Source organism: Ovis aries, chromosome 23 (genome assembly GCF_016772045.2).
Source record: "Ovis aries strain OAR_USU_Benz2616 breed Rambouillet chromosome 23, ARS-UI_Ramb_v3.0, whole genome shotgun sequence".
In the NCBI taxonomy this organism is placed as follows: domain Eukaryota; kingdom Metazoa; phylum Chordata; class Mammalia; order Artiodactyla; family Bovidae; genus Ovis; species Ovis aries.
The window spans coordinates 24258646-24279986 of record NC_056076.1 but is presented as its reverse complement, the minus strand read 5'-3'; the positions used below and the strand labels follow the sequence as shown (position 1 = coordinate 24279986).

At 37.5% G+C, this 21341-nt stretch overlaps 1 protein-coding gene across 1 annotated transcript in view; it reads right to left on the bottom strand.

Moving 5' to 3' along the window:
- The window catches only part of CCDC178 (coiled-coil domain containing 178), a 379940-nt gene that overhangs the window by 249811 nt on the left and 108788 nt on the right, over positions 1-21341 (bottom strand). Inside the window, exons 16-17 of the mRNA XM_027960835.2 lie at positions 16324-16469; positions 11791-11950 (exon numbers count right to left, since the gene is read on the bottom strand). Of these exons, the coding sequence (XP_027816636.1) occupies positions 11791-11950; positions 16324-16469 (306 nt within the window). The remainder of the gene's footprint in view (positions 1-11790; positions 11951-16323; positions 16470-21341) is intronic.

Sequence of the window (21341 nt, the reverse complement as noted above, 5' to 3'; positions counted from 1 at the left end):
GATACGAAAAATAAAACCTTTGCTGCCTACCACACTAGATTCTTTATCAAGGATAATCCTTGTCCGTGAACCCTGAAAGAGGAACTTCAAAGTTGCCAAAGGTAGAAATTAACATCCGTTATAGCATAGTTCCTCTTTTTCAGAATTCAACTCTAGTCTGGACTTACCGAAAACAATGCAGAAATTTGAGTCAAAAGGAAAAATATTTCTACTAATTTTTTGCTTTCGTTCATTCATTGTCTTTTTCCACAAAGTATGTTTCACATTATAAAAATTGACACAGGTTATTGAAAAACATTTTCATTATTTTATATAGTACTGAAAATGAACATGACACCACACAATAGTTTGTATATTCCATTTCCTCTCTCTTTATAGCCTATTTCATTTTCTCTCAAACTGTTATTATTATCATGGCGCCCAAATTTGAGACATGCAGCTCCCTTGGGAGGCCAGGTATATAAGTTGTCTATAAGCAAATAAATCAGTAGGAAGGGTATTTGGGCAATGTTAACAATGCTCCCTACAGAACACTGTATAAGTCATATCTGGGGTATTTGTCAGAGCATCAGGGCCAGATTAAAAATTTCTAAGTTTAAATGGGAGTTCATGGTCCTCATACTTACTAAGAAAAGCCACTGATACAAACACTGAAACAAATTAGAAACCTTTGTAAATGAAAACAGTTTCCTGGCTGCGCTAGAGCACTTTGGGCTAAGATCTATGCTTATGACCATTATAACCTGATAGAGATCTCATTTATGCTCATTAAACTCATTATGAGTTTAAACGTTAAACTCATTTTTTCTGAAAGCAGGAAGAGGTGACCTTCCTGAAGGTAACAACTCAAGTAAAATTCATACAGTTTAAAAGAAGATGGACAGGACAGTTCAGGTTCTTTCATTTATTTATATGTACAACCAAAATAAAAATAATAAATATTATGCTATTCAGCAATGTGTAGCCATCTTATGTGATACTTTTTAAAGTTCTTGATTGCAGACTATGATATATAAGTATATATTTATAATAACATAAAATACAATGTAACTTTGTTAATGCTTTTATTAATGGTATAGGTGAAAAAATATATAAAATCTTGGTGGCCTCAGTAATTCACTTTTTGTTTTTGGAAATTTTTTTGATGAGTAGGAGAAAGTTGACAATATTTAAAAGCTGTATTTTAACACACTCTTCCTTTGATTCTGTCTCTGGTTAGCAAAACCTATTAATATTATGCTGCGATTCTCTCCCCTCTGTGAGGCTGTTATGCTTCCAAGAGTTAAGATCTGCACTTTATCTGAAGAATTCTCAGCCTCTAGAATAGTTGATGTAGTAGGAATTCAACATTTACTGACTATTGAACTAAACCATTACTCCCATCTAAATGTTTCTAGTATGAACTCTGGAAATACTATTCATTGTCAAACAAGCTCCTATCACAATTCATTCTCATTGCACAATTCCAGAAACAAGTGTTTGCATTAACAAAATCTGGGCCTGAATAAAGAACGCTAATTTCCCAAGGCCCCACATACTAGAGGGTCTAGTTGCAGCTAGAATAATTCTAACCCGCCATTAGCACTGCCAAATCATTATTCCTCAATGCTTATGTAAAAATACTGCTTGTTTTGAATTTTATTTTGATTAAAGAATATAACCCTCAACCTTCTCTCACCCTGCTTCCTTGTCATTTCATGACTTGCTGGTCATTTTCCCACATTGGGTGAAGACTCGGGCCCAGGGGACTTAATCTTCTCTTCCTGTCTATCCCTTGTTCTCCATCATTCTGTTTTACTACAATATCTATCTGGATGACCTACCCAACATTTTAATCTTAGAGTTTATGGACTTACTCAAATCTAGTTAACTTCAATTCCACGTCCCATTAACATTTCATACCCATGGACACCCTTCTGACTGTGCTATCATGTGGAATGGTACCATCATTTCCTGACTACAGTCTCTCAGCCTTTTGCTTCTCTATTGCTGCCTTTCCCAACCTAAGATTCATTCTCTTCTCTATTGTTCTTTATATTAAAGATTTTTTGAAGTTTCTGATGTAAGATATATATATATACATATATATTCACATATATACTCATAGTTCACAATAATATTACCATTCAAACTCTTATTCCTTTGGTTCAAGATTCTTACAAGAACTCAGGCACTGGACTCCAGGTAACTCCTCCAAATGTATCTCATATTTGGTTTAATCCAGTTTCAAGCCTTTTCTTAAGTCCATATTCTATTACATTAGATGCTGACCCCACTGTTGTCAATAAACAACATATATGTCTATCATTTTCCTCACTATCTGGCCAAATAACAATCAAGTTCTTCCCTGGTAGCTCAGTGGTAAAGAATCCACCTGCTATGAAGGAGAAGCGGGTTTGACCCCTAGGTCAGGAAAATCCCCTGAGAAGGAAATGACAACCCACTCCAGTATTCTTGCCTGGAGAATCCCATGGACAGAGGAGCCTGGAGGGCTACAATTCATAGGGTATCAAAAAGTGAGACATAACTGAAGCCACTTAGCACGCACCACTGCATCCAAATCATTCATTCCTCTCCAACTGATTACATGCAATCAATGACTGCCAACCACTACTATATGTCATGGAATACAAAGAAAAAGAGATATGTGCCTCACCATGTTGGGGTATAGGGACAAGACTCTTCGATGACAGTCTTTAGAGCCCAGTCTCAGCACTTCAGGCCCTTCCCAGCTCTTAACTGCTGATGGGAATCAAACGTCTCAGTCTCCCCTGACCCATCAGCCCCATACAGTGTACCATGGCAGACCTGTGGAAATCTCTATTAATTTTACTGGGATTTTCCTCCACTGCTATGGTAGCTTTGTTTACTCTCATCAATGATTTTTCAAACATAATGCATTACCTCCCATTCCCTAAATGCCTGCTCATGTTTCACATGAGCCTTTCCTCCTAATGTTTTCACTACTTTAAGTACTCTTTCCTTGGCTAACTTGCTCCCACTCTCCAAGATTCAGCTCTGCTACTGTCATCATAGCAAGCTTTCTCAGATTTCCTTCAAGGTCTTCTTCCTGGGTTCCAGAGAATTCTATGCTTAATTCAAGAAAAGCACTTGTTGTACCTTATTTTTTTTGTACCTTATTTTAACTTACTCATATCTATTTCTTCACCACTACTCTGTGAAGCTAAATGAGCTGGTGAGACAGAGTAGGTGAATACCCTATATTCACCATGTTCAGAATCTCACCCAGATTCTGATTCTTAGTATACGACTTCAAAATGGATAATTAAATGGATAGATGGATGAATGAAGGAATAGCCATGTCCTTCTTCTTTTCCACAGGAAATTGAAATACAAATGTCACTCTTTCACTGATTCTTTTAAGAGTCACATCACTTCATTTGAAATTCCGTTCGGTGAGTATTGAATTCTTCTTCTGTCCTAGAAGTTGTGATGGACTCTGAAAGTGCTCACCTGAGTGAGGCATTGTTCTCTTCCTCAAAGGCATCACAAATTGGAATGGGAATGAAGCATTTAAGCAAAAATGCATTATAGAACATGTAAAGCACCACCTTTACAGAGGTGGTACTAGTGGTAAAGAACCCACTTGCCAATGTAGGAGACATAAGAAATGCACGTTCAATCCCTGGGTTGAGAAAAACCCTTGGAGGAGGGCATGGTTACCCACTCCAGTATTTTTACCTGGAGAATCCCATGGACAGAGGAGCCTGGTGGGCTATGGTCCATAGGGTCACAAAGAGTTGGACATGACTGAAGTGACTTAGAAAGCAGCACTCAACACAATCTTTCCCCCAATTTTGTCTCTTTATCTTTTGCTGGAAAACATACCTGGGACAATTTGCAAGCAAATAGAGATATAGAAGTTCCTTTATTAGCAAAGCTCTTGAAAGAGTATTCTAGAACTGACTTCTCTAACTTCTTTCAATGCTTTTTCTACTTTCACTTTTACATTTAATCTCCTGTCTTTATCAATCTATTGATGTCACTCTTTCTACCACTGATGTTCTCCTAACAGCCAAATTAAGAACGTGTAATCCGACATTTTGTCAAAGTTTGGCACTGTTGATCCCTGCGGAAGTGAAGTGAAATTCTGACCTCATGACTGAGGCTAGTGCATCTGGACTGGAAGGACAGGCTTTGTGTTCTGAGAGCCCCAGACAGATAATAATATGACAACCTGCACATCCAGGTTTTATCATCAGATGCTCTCTAATACAGGTGGCGCTGGTGGTAAAGAACCCACCTGCCAAAGCAGGAGACATACGAGATGTGGGTTTGAGCCCTAGGTTTAATCCCTGGGTTGGGAAGATCCCCTGGAAGACAGCCCAGCAACCCACTCCAGTATTCTTGCCTGGAGAATCCCATGGAAAGAGGAGCCTGGTGGGCTACTTTTCATCAAAGGTTTCATAAGCTGTCACATCTTCAACTATCAACATGGGGTCTGACTCATCAATTTTCTTCATTTCAACTCTTCTCTTAGTTTTCACTTGCATAGTATCCACTGTCCAAAGCAGATCATCTTCTCAGTAAGTCAATCATCAAAAAGTCACTTTTCCTATAAATGCTACCATATTTTTTCAAGTCAACCAATACCATTCCACCTCCTATATAGTCTGCTTTATTTGCATATCACATCCACTTTGACATCAGTCACTGTTAAGTCTATAATTCTTGTTCCTGATCCATCAGTGTCTTATCTCTTCTCTCTGAGGATAAATGTACTTTTTGGTAACTGATATTGGCAACTTGTGATTCATTTCTTTTCATGTTATCCTACAAAATACTGTTGAATTGATCTTGCTGCAGCCTATGTCTAAGCACACTGCACTCCACAAAAATTCTTCATCTCTCCCACTGCTTTACAAATTAAGTGTAAACTTTCCAGCTGGGTCTTCAAGTCACATCCCACACCTACATTCTCAGCTTTATCTTTCATAGTTTATCAGCATTACTAATATTAGGGCACATTTAGATGCAAATTTGAAACAATATTATAATTAAAGTGAAAGTGTTAGTTGCTCAGTTGTGTCCAACTCTTTGTGACCTTATGGATTATAGCGCCTCTGGATCCTCTGACCGTGGGATTCTCCAGGCAAGAATACTGGAGTGGGTAGTCAGCTATTCCCTTCTCCACAGGATCTTCCTGACCCAGGGATAGAATCCCACTCTCCTGCATGGCTGGCAGATTCTTTACCAGCTGAGCCACCAAGGAAGTCCAACTGTGACTGTATCCTCGAAATTCAAAGACACTTGCTCCTTGGAAGAAAGCTATGACAAAACTAAACTAGACAGCGTATTAAAAAGCAGAGACATCACTTTGCTAGAAAAGTCTGTATAGTGAAAGCTATGGTTTTCCCACTAGTCAGGCACGGATGTGAGAACTGGACCATAAAGAATGCTGAGCAGCGAAGAATTGATGCTTTAGAATTGTGGTGCTGGAGAAGGCTCTTGAGAGTCCCTTGCATAGTAAGGAGATCAGGCCATCAATCTTAAAGGAAATCAACCCTGAATATTCACTGCAAGCGCTGATGCTGAAGCTCCAATACTTTGGCCACCTGATAGGAAGAGCCTACTCACTGGAAAAGACCTTTACGCTGTGAAAGATTGAGGGCAGGAAGAGAAGGGAGTGAAAGAGGATGAGATAGTTTAAATAGCATTACCAACTCAATGGACATGAATTTGAGCAAACTCCAGGAGACAGTGAAGGACAGGGAAGCCTGGTGTGCTGCAGTCCACAGGGTCACAAAGAGTCAGACAAGACTTAGCGACTGAACAGCAATGATACAACTAAATGTAGAATGGCTCCATATTATATTATTAAAGGCAAAAAATAAAAAAATAAAAAAATCAAACCATCGCATGCAATATACCAAAAAAGGAATAATGACAAAATAGAAAGGTAATGTCAACACAGAAAACATTAAACAAGTTGATAGAAGCAAGAATCAAAAAAACTATTATATAAATTAATTACTAAGTCAGAATAAATTAAAAAGGCAAAATTATTCTAAGTATTGCTCTATAAAGGTTACAAATGCACATCTAAATGTAAGCTGCAATAGTTGATAGCAAAATGCAAAATTCAGTTCAGTTCAGTCACTCAGTTGTGTTCAACTCTTTGCGACCCCATGGACTGTGGCACACAAGGCCTCCCTGTCCATCACCAACTCCCAGAGCTTACTCAAACTCATGTCCATTGAGTCGGCAATGCCATCCAACCATCTCACCCTCTGTCATCCCCTTCTCTCCCGACTTCCATCTTTCCCAGCATCAGGGTCTTTTCTAATGAGTTAGTTCTTTGCATCAGGTGGCCAAAGTATTGGAGCTTCAGTGTCAGCATCAGTCCTTCCAATGCATTTCCTTTAGGATGGACTGGTTGGATCTCCTTGCAGTCCAAGGGACTCTCAAGAGTCTTCTCCAACACCAGTGTTCAAAACCTTCAATTCTTCTGTGCTCAGCTTTCTTTATAGTCCAAATCTCACATCCATACATGACTACTGGAAAAACCATAGCTTTGACTATATGGATTAGATTAGTCTAATGAGAAGAGCAAAGGTTGAGAATATTAACTTTAGAACAATACATGGGAGAGAAATGTGATTATATAAAAAGTATTATGACCAAATTGATCATTTAACATGACCTATAAATGAGGTAAACCTCACAACTTAATTCCTGAAGGAAATTTGAGCATACTACCAATAGACAGTAACATTCAAGTAGACTGAAATACAGGAAGTTTTATGTCACAAAAAAACATAATTAGTTTGAACTAAACATTTTATTGGAGGAGGAAATGGCAACCCACTCCAGTATTCTTGCCTGAAGAATCCCCATGGACAAGGAGCCTGGTGAGTTACAGTCCATGGGGTCTCAAAAGAGACAGACATGGCTTAGCAACTACCCAACAACAACAAAACATTTCATTAATTTATTTGCTCACACATTACCTACTGGGGGAAGAGTGGCCTTGATCATATTAATATTTGATAACCCCATATAAGTTAAGTGAAAGCTATTTAAGAAAAAATTATTTTTCCCTTATTTTACTGAAGTATAATTGATAAAATTATATACACTTAAAATGTACAATGTTATGATTTGATATATGTATATTGTGAAATGATTACTACAATCATTAATTAACACATCCATCACCTTGTAGCTCTCTTTGTATGTACGCATGTGATAAGAATGCATTCTGTCTCAATAAATTCCAAGTATACAAAAGAGGGTTAATTATAATCACCATACTATACATTATCCTCAGAACTTACTGATCTTATATTTTTGACCAGCATCTCTGCCATTTCACCCATCCCCTTACCTCTGCTAACCATCATTCTCCTCTGTTTCTATGAGTTCAACTTTTATTTTTTAATATTCCACAAATAGTGAAATCACACAGTATTTCTCTTTCTCTGTCTGGCTTATTTCACTTAGCAGAATGTCCTCTAGGCTCATCTATCTAGTTGCAAATGGCTGGATTTCCTTTTTCTTATTGGTGAATAGCATTCACTGTATGTACACATATAAATATTTTTCTCACATTTCCTTTATCCATTTATCCACTAACAGACACTATTATTTTCCCAACTTGGCTATGTGAATGATGCTCCCATGAACTTGGTAGTGCAGATAGCTCTTCAAGATACTGATTTTGTTTCCTTCTAATATAATTAGAGAAGTGGGATTTCTGGACATAGGGTATTTCCACTTTTAACTTTTCGAGAAATCTCCATGCTGTTTTCAAGAATGGCTGTGCCAGTTTGGACTCCCATCAACAATGTACAAATGTGCCCTTCTCTCCACAACCTGACCAAAACTTATCTCTTGCATTTTTGATAAAAGTCATTCTGATAAATGTGAGGTGATATATCAGAGTGGTTTTGATTTGCATTCATAAACTGGTTTCATGAAGAAATGGTGAGTGATCAATAGAATAATTTAAAAAATCATATAATCTTTAAAATGATCTCAGAATAAATTCGTTTCTGATTTTTACTGTTTCTGTATCTGGCTATCCAATAAGTTACAGAATCATTGCCTCTCTATCAACCTAAGAACTTATCATATGAAAGAGTTAAGAAATGACTTATTCGCTGAACCTGAAACAGAAATAGACAAAGGAAGTGGTATCTTCTGAGAATGGGAAATATGAAGCAAAAGAAAAACTAATAAACCATACAAAGTATTGGGAAACTGTCCCTGCTAGAATTCAGTCTGGAATTTGCTCATATCTGCCACAGATTCACTGTAGTTCACTGTACCCCTCATATCATACCCTAAACTACAGAGAGAGCAAGACTACTAAGCCAACACCAAAGAAAGGCACTGATGCAGAAAAGACAGTGGGACTTTTGAGGACGGCTCACAATAAATTAGAATGCTTTAAATTCCAGTTTTGTTTGGATCTTTCCAGAAGCAAAGAGGAAGATCTGTAGCTCTAGCTATCATACTCTAATGAATATGTGATACATAAATTTTAATCTTAAGCAATCTGCATTTGTAAATTACAGGCAGTTAGTAAAAACTCAATGATACTCAAGAAATCTATCATTTAAAGATATCTGATATGGAATTGCTAACTGAAAAAGACCGAATTTAGCTCTAGAACCTCACTGTATGCTCTCAGAGGTTTATGTATATTTTTCTCATTTTATTAGCTGTTTGTATTTCTGATTCTCGGTGTGTTTTCTCACATCCTCAATTAATTCCACTGTGGCTTTCATAAAGTGTTTTAATGAGCAATTCCTTAAATGGTCCATAATAGTGATCAATTCTTTTGTCCAGCAGGGACACCTCAGATTAATAACACCATATTTACAATGATGTCTAATAATGCTTGTTTCTTTCTTGGAATGCTTTACATAATATTTATAATTTTTAAGTTCATCCAATTTCTAGACAGGGATGAGACTATGTTTTCTATGAAGGAGTACATTGTCTTTCCACTCTTTAACACCAATGTGCTTAGTCATTCAGTTGTATCCAACACTTTGTGACCCCATGAACTGCAGTCTGCCAGGCTTCTCTGTCCATGGGGATTCTCTAGGCAAGAATACTGGAGTGGGCCACCATGCCCTCCTCCAGGGGATCTTCCCAGCCCAGCAATTGAACCCAGGTGTCCTGCATTGCAGGCAGATTCTTTACCAACTGAGCCACCAGGGAAGCCCCTTTAACACCAATAAATGATCACAATCATAGATAATGTCACTAATGATAAGCTATATCAATCTCTTTAGATTTTTGTGTTCAAATTCTACTCTTCTGATCATATAAGGTGAATACACAAGAAAGAAATATCTGAGTGCTGATAAAAGGCAATTTCATATAAATTAAAGGCTATTTGAAAACCATTACTGACATCCTCAGCAGAATCCTTAATTGCTAGAAACAGACAGTTTAACCATTGTCACCTAGAAGAAAGAGAAGAGATGGCAAATTTCTTCTGTATTGAATATTATTAAAGAGAAAGGATGGGAGAGAGAGAGAGATTGAGATTCAGTTTCTGCATACAGCATGCTGCTGCTGCTGCTGCTGCTAAGTCGCTTCAGTCGTGTCCGACTCTGTGCAACCCCATAGACAGCAGCCCACCAGGCTCCCCCATCCCTGGGATTCTCCAGGCAAGAACACTGGAGTGGGTTGCCATTTCCTTCTCCAATGCATGAAAGTGAAAAGTGAAAGTGAAGTCGCTCAGTTGTGTCTAACTCTTAGCAACCCCATGGACTGTAGCCCACCAGGCTCCTCCGCCCATAGGATTTTCCTGGCAAGAGTACTGGAGTGGGCTGCCATTGCCTTCTCCAGCACACAGCATGAATATGAGTATTTGCTGAAGTATCAGTCTGGTGTAGTATGGAAAGTATCTCTGAAATGTTCCTGCTTTTAGCCATCATCATGCATGTGGACAGCGAAACTACCCTCCCCCCAACCCCGGCAAAACATATGTTCATCCATTTAATTCATTCAGCCATCCGATGAGGATCTTAGCACCTCTCTTGTGCCAGGCATGGTTCTGAACTTTTAAGATACAGAGAAGAATGTGGCAGAAAATTTCCTGTCCTTATAAAAATACGTATTATAGCAGGATTAAGAAGACAACAAAGAAGTAAAAATGGATGAACAAAGCAAGTTCAGATAGAGATCAGTGCTCAGAAACAAACTTGAGATTATGTGATGTTTCCACATGGCTGGGGGTAGGTATACTTCAGAATGGGAAAGCAGAGGCAGTCTCTGAACGAAAAGAAACACAGCTTTCATTTACTTAGAGGTTGCTTATACAGGATTTTCCATTCATCTCTCTCTCTGGCTAACATGATTTGGCATTTCAATAATTATTATTGTTCCATATAAGTACTGAAATGCCAGTCAATAAATGATTATTGGGATCCCACTGTGTCCTCAGCTCCAGTACAATTGGAAAATGTGGTAGAATTCAAACAAATACTTCCACTGCTGTGATAAAACATGAGGTGGGGAATTATGCTTAAGTCAGTAAGTACTTAAACTTTCTTGTTTTGAGAGCTGAGTTTGACCTTAAGCTTCTCCAGTCCATCCAATTCCCAGGAACTCCTCCAAAAGGAGGCAGCATTTGTTGCCTGCCACTAGATGGCACCAATTATTTTCACATTTTTAAGATGAAAAAACAAAAAACAAAAAAATAGGAAACCAACATATCTTTTTCTATGCAATGGCCACATTTAAAATGGAAAAATGTTATGTTATGAGCACTATGATTAATGAAATGATTATTCTTTTACTAGTGATTTGCTTATAGCAGGGAATCACAGTAACAGCATTATAGACGGTATGTTCATTCACTCACATTCATGTCTATTCAACACATATTTGTTCCAAATAATCTTTTTGAAAATATATTAGCAGTATCTTTGAAATATTAAAAGGGAAAATAGTAATTGAATATATAGAAAATATATATCATAATTTAATATAGACAGGGTCAAAAATATTTGATAAAAATATGATATTACATATAATTTTTATAAAGTTTTGCAGGAAATAGTTTTAATAAAAACAGTAGAGTTGTTTATTTTTGTAATTTCCACTTTGTCTCAAATAACAGTAACATTTATAAGTATATTTTTAAAAAACATGGTATTTATTATTTTAATTAAATGCAACAAAAATTATTATGAAATGTAAAATGGGATGTGAATCACTTAACTAAAGGTATATCTGATATTTTATATCAAAATTTAATATGGATAGCTTAATAAAACTTAAAACTTCAGATCTAGAAAAACACATTTTCTCATACACCCTCCTTTTTTCTGACTGGTTTACAGTTCCATTAAAACATATGCAAGATTTTTTTTAAAGGAAAAGAACATGAAATATCTTCATTTTATTTTTTATAAAAGAAGTGGCTGGTAAACATTTAAAGTATGTTTATTCAGACACAAAATGAACTGTTTTCACATCTGCCGCTAGAAACATAAAAATGGCTCTGGAATAAATATAACCTGCCATCAGTAAACTTCAGAGTTGAAGTACAGAGACAAAACGAGAGTGCACGTAAAATGCACAGAAAAGAATGTATACGCATTCATACGCTCCATGAATGTCATAAATACTTATAGTAAATTAAATCAAAGAGGAAATTTGCATGTTCACCATGCTAACATATCTATTTTAAAAATCTAAACATCTTTGTTACTTCAGGATGAAAGATGAGTGCCTCCAACTAGCTGTTAATGTGAGTGTCACCACATTTCCTTCGTTTTAAAAAGGCCCCAATATAATACTCACCTTAATACTGGCCAGAGTTTTTTGCCTCATGTTAAATAACGTTCTGTATCTCTGTTCTTCCTCATAGATTCTCTCTTCACAGGCATTTTTCTCATTTGCAAGATGATCAAACACAGCTTGTGCGTGTTCCTTTTTCTCTCTCAAGGTTATAAACTGGTCCCTATGAAGAAAGAGTTGTATCTGCCACTATTCAATTCATATTTAATTTTCTAACATGTATTTATGATACAGTTAAAAATACGCAACACTGAAAAGTCTTAGAACTGAATTTCTATGGAAAAATTTCCTGGTTCTTTCCATATGCCTGTGCCCATGACATGCATCTAAATGAGCCAGGTGGAGGACGATTTCTGGAGATTCAGCGGATTCTCTTGGCTGCTTAACCAGTGCACCTCTGTTTTGTTGTCACATAGCTCCAAGGGTACATTCTGATCAGATTAAACCAACCAACATGACGCTAATTATTCACCAGTAAACGTATATATTGGGGGTTCCCTGACCTGCCTCTTGAGAAACCTGTATGTAGGTCAGGAAGCAACAGTTCAAACTGGACATGGAACAACACACTGGTTCCAAATAGGAAAGGGAGTACGTCAAGGCTGTATGTTGTCACCCTACTTATTTAACTTCTATGCAGAGTACATCATGAGAAACGCTGGGCTGGAAGAAACACAAGCTGGAATCAAGATTGCTGGGAGAAATATCAATAACTTCAGATATGCAGATGACAGCAACCTAATGGCAGAAAGTGAAGAGGAACTAAAAGCCTCTTGATGAGAGTGAAAGAGGAGAGTGAAAAAGTTGGCTTAAAGCTCAATATTCAGAAAATGAAGATCATGGCATCTGGTCCCATCACTTCATGGGAAATAGATGGGGAAACAGTGGAAACAGTGTCAGACTTTATTTTGGGGGGCTCCAAAATCACCGCAAATGGTGACTGCAGCCATGAAATTAAAAGACGTTTACTCTTTGGAAGGAAAGTTATGACCAACCTAGATAGCATATTCAAAAGCAGAGACGTTACTTTGCCAACAAAGGTCCGTCTAGTCAAGCCTCTGGTTTTTCCAGTGGCCATGTATGGATGTGAGAGTTGGACTGTGAAGAAAGCTGAGTGTTGAAGAATTGATGCTTTTGAACTGTGGTGTTGGAGAAGACTCTTGAGAGTCCCTTGGACTGCAAGGAGATCCAACCAGTCCATTCTGAAGGAGATCAGCCCTGGGTGTTCATTGGAAGGACTAATACTAAAGCTGAAACTCCAATACTTTGGCCACCTGATGCAATGAGTTGACTCTCTGGAAAAGACTCTGATACTGGGAGGGATTGAGGGCAGGAGGAGAAGAGGATGACAGAGGAACAGATGGCTGGATGGCATCACCAACTCGATGGACATGAGTTTGAGTGAACCTCAGCAGTTGGTGATGGACAGGGAGGCCTGGCGTGCTGAGATTCATGGGGTCGCAAAGAGTTGGACATGACTGAGCGACTGAACTGAACTGAACTGAACTGATAGCTCAGTTGGTAAAGAATCCGCCTGCAATGAGGGGAGACCTGGGTTCAGTCCCTGGGTTGGGAAGATCCCCTGGAGAAGGGAAAGGCTACCCATCCCAGTATTCTGGCCTAGAGAATTCCATGGACCATATAGGCCATGGGGTTGCAAGGAGTCAGACATGACTGAGAGAGTTAAAAAAAAAAAAAAAATATATATATATATATATGCACACCTAAAGTGCAATAAGATGAAAGGCAAGAGCTGAATTCCATATAGAAGGCACTCGCACATTCACTAAATGTGAACAAGGGCTCCTATTTTCAAATTTGCTGACAACAGCCAAAGTGTAGCGAAAGAAACACAAAAATGAGTACCTGTGTTGAGCTGATGAATCAACTAACCTTGTAGCTTACCCTAACTAGAGGCCTCTTGTTATGTAAAATAATTAACTTCCTTATTATTTAAGCTTGTGTGTGTGTGTGTGTGTGTGTGTGTGTGTGTGTAGAGTATATGTGAAAGAGAAAGTGTTAGTTGCTCAGTCCTGTCCAACTCTTTGCAACCCCATGAACTGTAGCCTTCCAGGCTCCTCTGTCCATGGAATTCTCCAGGCAAGAATACTGAAGTGGGTAGCCATTTCCTTCTCCAGGGATCTTCCCTACCCAGGGATCGAACTTGGGTCTGCCACACTGCAGGCAGACGCTATACCATCTGAGCCACTGCCGCTATGTATCTTGTTATTTGCAATTAAGTACATCCTGATTTAAAAGTAAAATTATCTTTTTATGGTGAAATCAGTTATATTAGGAACTATACTAGTAGAAAAAATCATTAAAAAGTGGTTAAAACAATGCTGCAAAAATAAATGTATTTTAGAAATAATTGCCAGAGTTGATCAGTAACCCAGAATCCAGAATAAGCAGAGTTGCAAAAGCTCAGCACAGTCTTATGTTACCCACATTCGTTTTCATCTCTACTGGTATGGAAAATTGAATCATTTTCACAGTTAGCTATAAAGGCAGCAGGACTAAAAATTTTGAGGGTCTAAAATGGTAAAGTACTTTGAATATAATATCTCATTTAACATAACAACCACCCCATGAAAGGATAATTATTATGGCCATTTACAGATGAAAAACCTAAACTTCAGTATACTAAGCTTGTATAAGCTAATTAATAAATGACAGACCCAGAATTCAAATCCAGTTCTGACTAGCTGTATTTGATTCAGCAGCTCAACACAAAATACTCATTTTTTTTCCCCTTCTTTCTCTATGTTGGCTGTTATTAGCAAATTTGAAAACATGACTCTGGTCACATGTTTTAGATGGGTGCCTCTTCTTTTAAATGGAATAAAGTCCTCCCCTTTCATCTATCTCACCCTTGTTTTTCCACTTCATCTCTCATACTAACTACATCCATAACTCTTCTATGACGTCCTATGGAAGTATTCACTAATAGCAACATTGACACTAGGTGAAAGAATCAGTAGATTGTCCCTAATACAGTTAATCTGCAGTAATCTGTTCCAGTCCTAGTTCAGGAGTCAATGTGCACCATCAGAAGAGCATACAGTTTGGAACAGGACAAACCTACACTGGAGTAGTTCCACTACTAATTAGGGCTGCAGTCTTCATCATTTGCTTTCCCTGAGCCTGTTCCTTCAGCGTTCATGTGTGAATGTTATGACTGGATATAAGAATTTACTGTGAGAACTGGATGAGATAGGTGCTTAGATTGCCCTTACAAAATACCTGGCACACTAGGAAGTCAATCAATGTTAGCTTTAAATCTTATTTGACACTGTCATCACTGTTAATTAATAGATTTGTAAATGACACGCTGTTCTTTTTCTCCTCTTCCAGGGTAAAGGCAGAGTTTAGTCTAGTTTAGGGAGGGGATTGATTCATTGAAACTTGGTGGCCATTCTTTCTTTAAGGCAATATAATCTAGGTACAGGATGGAAGGAAAACTAAGTGTTGAAATGGTAAGAATCTTGAAGAAAAAAATTTCATCAGCTCCCCTATAACATCTTTGCAAGTTTAGTGTAAATGGTATAATTTCAGGCTTTTCCCTTTAAGCCCCAGATATTTTTAAAGGTAGTAAATGACACAGATAAATATCTTTCAAAGAAAATATTTCCTTTCTTTCTTACCTGATATTCTGAATATGATCCAGGAATTTTCAGATAAAGCTGTATGATTATTTTGAAAATAAGTTTTTACCCTCTCTCCTGTGGCAATAGCTAAACAAATCCTGTGGAGTTCATTGACTTGACTCCATTAAGATATTAATACATAGTATATTAGATTGTGCATAACATTTTTCTGATATTTTAATCCGTCAAGTGTTATGATTTGCTAATGGTGTATTAGCCTTCTATATTTAAATCAAACCATCACTTTTAAACATGTCCAATGTAAATTCCTCCAGTAGTCCTCCAAATTCTGTTCTCAATGTGTTATAAAATAGGAAATAAGAACCAAGAGGAGTGAACGAAGAGTATGTAGTTTCTCAGTGGGGAGGGCAGGCCTATGGATACACTAAGCCTTAAAGCATGATCATTCTGAAAGGGAAAGGCCTTTGTCAGGTATGCCTCAGACAATTAAGACAATTAATGTAAATACATTACATGAAGTAATAATACAATATCTATTTCTAAATTCTTACCTCACAAATGTTATCAAAAAGGTTGGGTGAAAAAAAACCATATATTATTAACCATTTCATATAAGTGAGAAATACTGAAATTAGTGGGAGAGATTATGAATTTCATAACGAATAAAAGTTCTTATGCTTGGAAAAGGAGAAACATTAGCAGTTGTTTAAATAAGAATAAACCCAGAGGAGCAACAAAAAAATGAAAGCAATTTATGATCATGTGTTTAGACAAAAATTATAAAATCTCACCTATATATTTCACACCAGATCATGACAGAAAATATATATCATTTCAGGAATAAATTTTAAACAGGGAAATTTGATCACATCTCTTTTATAAGTGATATAGTAAGTATTTAATATTTCGATAAATTTAAAGTACTTACTTTAAATAGTCAAGTGTGTGATCAAAAGCAATCTTTTCTTTTTCTTTTTGTTCTAAGTTCTTATTCAGTTGAATGATTTTTGAATGATAAACAGTTGTTTTACTTTTAGCGGTCTCTATTTCTTTAAAAATTTGTGAGCGTTTATCCTGGGGAAAAAATAAGGAATACTAGATTTTAAATACTAGAAGTTTCAAATTCTTGCAATTTAGGAACACAAAGAGTTTTTGGCCATGTGAGCAATTAAAAGCAAACAGTAGTTAAAGAGGGAGGGGACACATGTATACTTATGGCTAACTCAGGTTGATGTATGGCAGAAGCCAACACATTACTGTGAAGCAATTTCCCTTCAATTAAAAATAAAGGCATTTGGTGAAACAAGAAAATCTGTTCAGTTCAGTTCGGTTCAGTCGCTCAGTCATGTCTGACTCTTTGTGACCCCATGGACTGCAGCACACCAGGCTTCCCTGTCCATCACCAACTCCTGGAGCTTACCCAAACTCATGTCCATTGCATCAGTGATGCCATCCAACCATCTCATCCTCTGTTTTTTCCCTTCTCCTCTCGCCTTCAATCTTTCCCAGCATCAGGGTCGGTTCTTGCATCAGGTGGCCAAAGTATTGGCGTTTCAGCTTCAGCATCAGCCCTTCCAATGAATATTCAGGATTGATTTTCTTTAGGATGGACTGGCTGGATCTCCTTGCAGTCCAAGGGACTCTCGAGAGTCTTCTCCAACACCACAGTTCAAAAGCATCAATTCTTTGGCACTCAGCTTTCTTTATAGTTCAACTCTCACATCCATACATGACTACTGGGAAAACCATAGCTTTGACTAGACAGACCTTTGTTGGCAAAGTAATGTCTCTGCTTTTTAACATGCTCTCTAGGTTGGTCATAACTTTTCTTCCAAGGAGCAAGTGTCTTTTAATTTCATGGCTGCAGCCACCACCTGCAGTGATTTTGGAACACCAAAAAATAAAGTCTCTCACTGTTTCCATTGTTTCCCCGTCTATTTGCCATGAAGTGATGGGACCAGATGCCATACTCTTAGTTTTCTGAATGTTGAGTTTTAAGCCAACTTTTTCACTCTCCTCTTTCACTTTTATCAAGAGGTTCTACCTCTAATCAAGGCAAACAACTATTCAGGTTTATATTCTTTCCTTGAGTATTAGATCTGATCAGGTTTCCTAAAAGATGGGTTAGAACCATCTATTCTCTCTCCCTCTCTACTCTGCACTAACTAGTCTCCCGCCCCGCCCCCCCCCCCACACACACACCTGCACACCTGAAGGACGTGTCTTTTAATATGTCAGCATGTGGTCACTGGTTATCAAACATGTACTCTGAAGGCAGGCACGAATATATATTGTTCTGATGTTTAAGAAAAAGAAGTCAATGTTTAATACCAGAATAATTCCCCAAGGCTGGCCGGTACAATCCAAGACTGGAGATTTGAATTGGCATCTATCTGTGCATGATCCCTTCATAGCTGTTGGTGTCTACACTGACTGGCTGATTTCCTGACTGTGTGATCAACACAATGAAGGTTGCTGACTCCACATCTGGCCCAACTTCCAGCAATGGATTCCAGTCTTAGCTGCTCCCCCCTCCTATTTTCCTCCATTTCCCCCTCACATGCTTCATAATTCTTTCTCTATTCTTACCGGTTTCAGGAAGAATGAATTGCTAACCTTGTATGCTTATTTTCCTATAAAAATCTTCTCTTTGTTCAAGGTTTGGAACACTGAGTACTGAATTTTGAATTTTCATAACATTCACTCTTTTTTTTTTTTTCTGGAAGCTCTGGAATTTTTCCATTAATAAATGAGATGATTTGGGTTTGTTTATTTGCTACCAGAATGTAGTCAAGCCAGCTGACAAGGATTCTTCAGTGGACCCCCTAAAATATTATGTTATTTCTAGGAGAAAATTAAACCTTAAAAAAGTATGAAAAGGCACAAATATGGGTAAAAATAAGTAGGAATGAGTCAGAGATGATGGGCAACTATGGGTCTGGCATGTTCTCTTCTACTCTTGACTTTCAGTTCAGATTCCATAACCCACACCTTAAATCTTAAATGAAGACTTTCATGGGAAACTGAGATTTCAGAAGCAATGGTGTCAACAACTTAGACCACCAATTCAGTGATGCTGAAGGCGGTGCTAGAGATTTTACTGTAAAGGAAAGAGACAGTGCACTTTCTGCTGACAGCAGTGAAAAGCAAAAAGTATATCTGTCGCTTTTCATAGGCAACATGGGGCTTCCCCAATAGCTCAGTTGGTAAAGAATCTTTCTGCAGTGTAGGAGACCCTGGTTCAATTCCTGGGTCGGGTAGATCCGCTGGAGAAGGGATAGGCTACCCACTCCAGTATTCTTGGGCTTCCCTTGTGGCTCAGCTGGTAAAGAATCCACTGGCAATGTGGGAGACCTGGGTTTGATCCCTGGGTTGGGAAGATCCCCTGGAGAAGGGAAAGGCTACCCACTCCAGCATTCTGATCTGGAGAATTCCATGGACTGTATAGTCCATGAGGTTGCAAAGAGTTGGACACGACTCAGCGACTCACTCACTCACTCATAGGTACCATCAGTGAGGCTTTGATAAATGTGAGTACCATATCCCCTTCCATGGCATCAAAAATATTAGAGATATCCCACAATGAGAAAAGAAATTGTTAGATGCCACATGTCAATCAAGAGTATATGTCTGTGTATCCTGAGTATGCAAAATTTGGGAGACCCAAGAACCATTAGTGAGCTTTTATGTATGCTGAAGTGTCACTGGAGCAAACTGGAATTTAGGCATAAACAACACATTTATAATTTGGGAGGGTTATTTTTTTCTCTAGCCTGGTAACAGGTTTCTGCAATTTTGAGGCTCTCCACCCAAAGACAGTTTCATGCCCAGACTTGGAAGGTTCTGGAAATCTGAAACAAAGTTAATTAATGCTTTACTATACAACATTTTTCGTTACTTTATCTAAATACTATGAAACCACATATTTTCAAAATAGTAGATAATATAAATTATATTCACTCTAAATTATTAATTTCAAATAAAATTTTAAATATTTAAGATTTAATAATATTTTCACATTATCTAAATGTACTATTTCCAGGTTCTACACATAAGATTTAATATGGGGCTAAACATAGTAAAAATTCAGTAATACTATTTAGCTTGGGCCACGACTGAATGTTTATGCAGAGTAAAAGATAAAATTATTTGTCTAACTTGGGTTCTTAGAAGGTAGCAATGCTGCTATGAAAAGTGAAAGTGAAGGTGTCAGTTACTCAGTCAAATCTTTGTGACCCTGTGAACTGTAGCCCGCCAGGCTTCTCTGTCCATGGAATACTCCAGGAAAGAATACTGAAGGAGAAGGAAAGTCATTATCTTCTCCAGGGGATCTTCCTGATCCAGGGATCAAACCTAGGTCTCCTGCATTGCAGGCAGATTCTTTACCATCTGAGCTGCTGGGGACACATAGTATTATTTATATACCAATCAACATAATGAGGACTTAACATATGCTATTAATAATGTCTGCAATTTTCTTTAGAATAGAGTTCCATAGCATGACACACAGGCATTCCTTCATCTAGGCATTAGCCTTCTCACTAACTTAATCTCTTTTCAGTCTTATTAACAGCTAACCTGCTCTCTGGTCATGCCGAAGTGCTTGCAATTCCACAAACACATAGCATTCTCCCATGACCTCTTTGCTTTGCAAACACAAGGTCTGTTTCTAAAATGTCCTAACTTCATTTCTTCATCAAATTAAAAGCTATATAGTAATAAAAGTAATGGGAACCATTTGTTGAATGCTACCAGCGCCAATTATTCTTTCAGTCTTTTGGGGTATATCTGTTGCCTACAACATCATAGCAAGGCAAATATTCAACCTCTGATCTTTCTATTAGTAGTCCTTGTTCTTAGACATCACCTCCTCTGAAAAATCCTCCTGGATGCCCTCGATTCATCTGTGTTTACTCCTGCTTGACTCTTCCCACACTATTACACTGCTGTCGTGGCTCTGCTCACAGTATATTAAGGCTGTCTGATCCCAACAAGATGATGTATTTCTCGAGTGAACCAAGTTCTCCTTTTACTTCCCCAATTCCAGAAACTTCCAACAATATTTAAGACATTTTAAGTACTCAACAGTAATTGGAAAGACAAATTAATGTGAAGGACAAACAAAAGACAAAGAAGCCTTCTCTAATCCTCCAACTCTTAGTAACTTCTATGACGCTGAGCACACACACAAGGTATTCAGCCATATTTTCCACTGAAATTTATTTGTATTTGTTAGATATACCACCGTTGGCAATTTTTAATTAATATTTTAGTAAATATGCAAATGTGGATTGAAGAACTCTGGAGGCGTTCCACTGCAGTCTTGAACACATATGTTTTCTCTTTTGTGACACATGTTACAAGTGCTTTGTTATTAAGAACAGTAGTATGCTGGGTAGTGAGAGCTGGCCTGAATGCTTTTTCCCTGATTTTAATGGAAATGCACATAATGATTTATAATTATATGTCATGTTTGCTGGAAGATACTGGTAGATACTATTACACATGTTATCAAGTTAAGACTTTTAAAAAAATAAATAAATGGCTTTTGAATTTTATCAGTTTTATTATAGGTGAACTGTCTTTCATTTCTGTACATGCAGTGAATTATATTAGTACATTTATGGTGAGTCATCTTCACATTCATCAAAGGAGTCTTATTTTGCATAGTATATTCTTTTCAGCATATTGCAAAATTCAATTCACAATATATTTTAAACTGTCATTTATGTTCATAAGTGAGATCACTTGCACATTTCTTATATATTTTTCAGTTATGGTTTCAGGGTTATATTTTTACATAATAAATTTAAACACTTTCCATGCTTTCTTATGCTCTGAACCTGGTTTTTGTAGCGAGGCTTATAAAGTATCTATGCTTGTCCTTGCCTTTACTAAAATTACACCAATTTTATTGTTATTGATCTATTTCTGCTAACTTTTTCT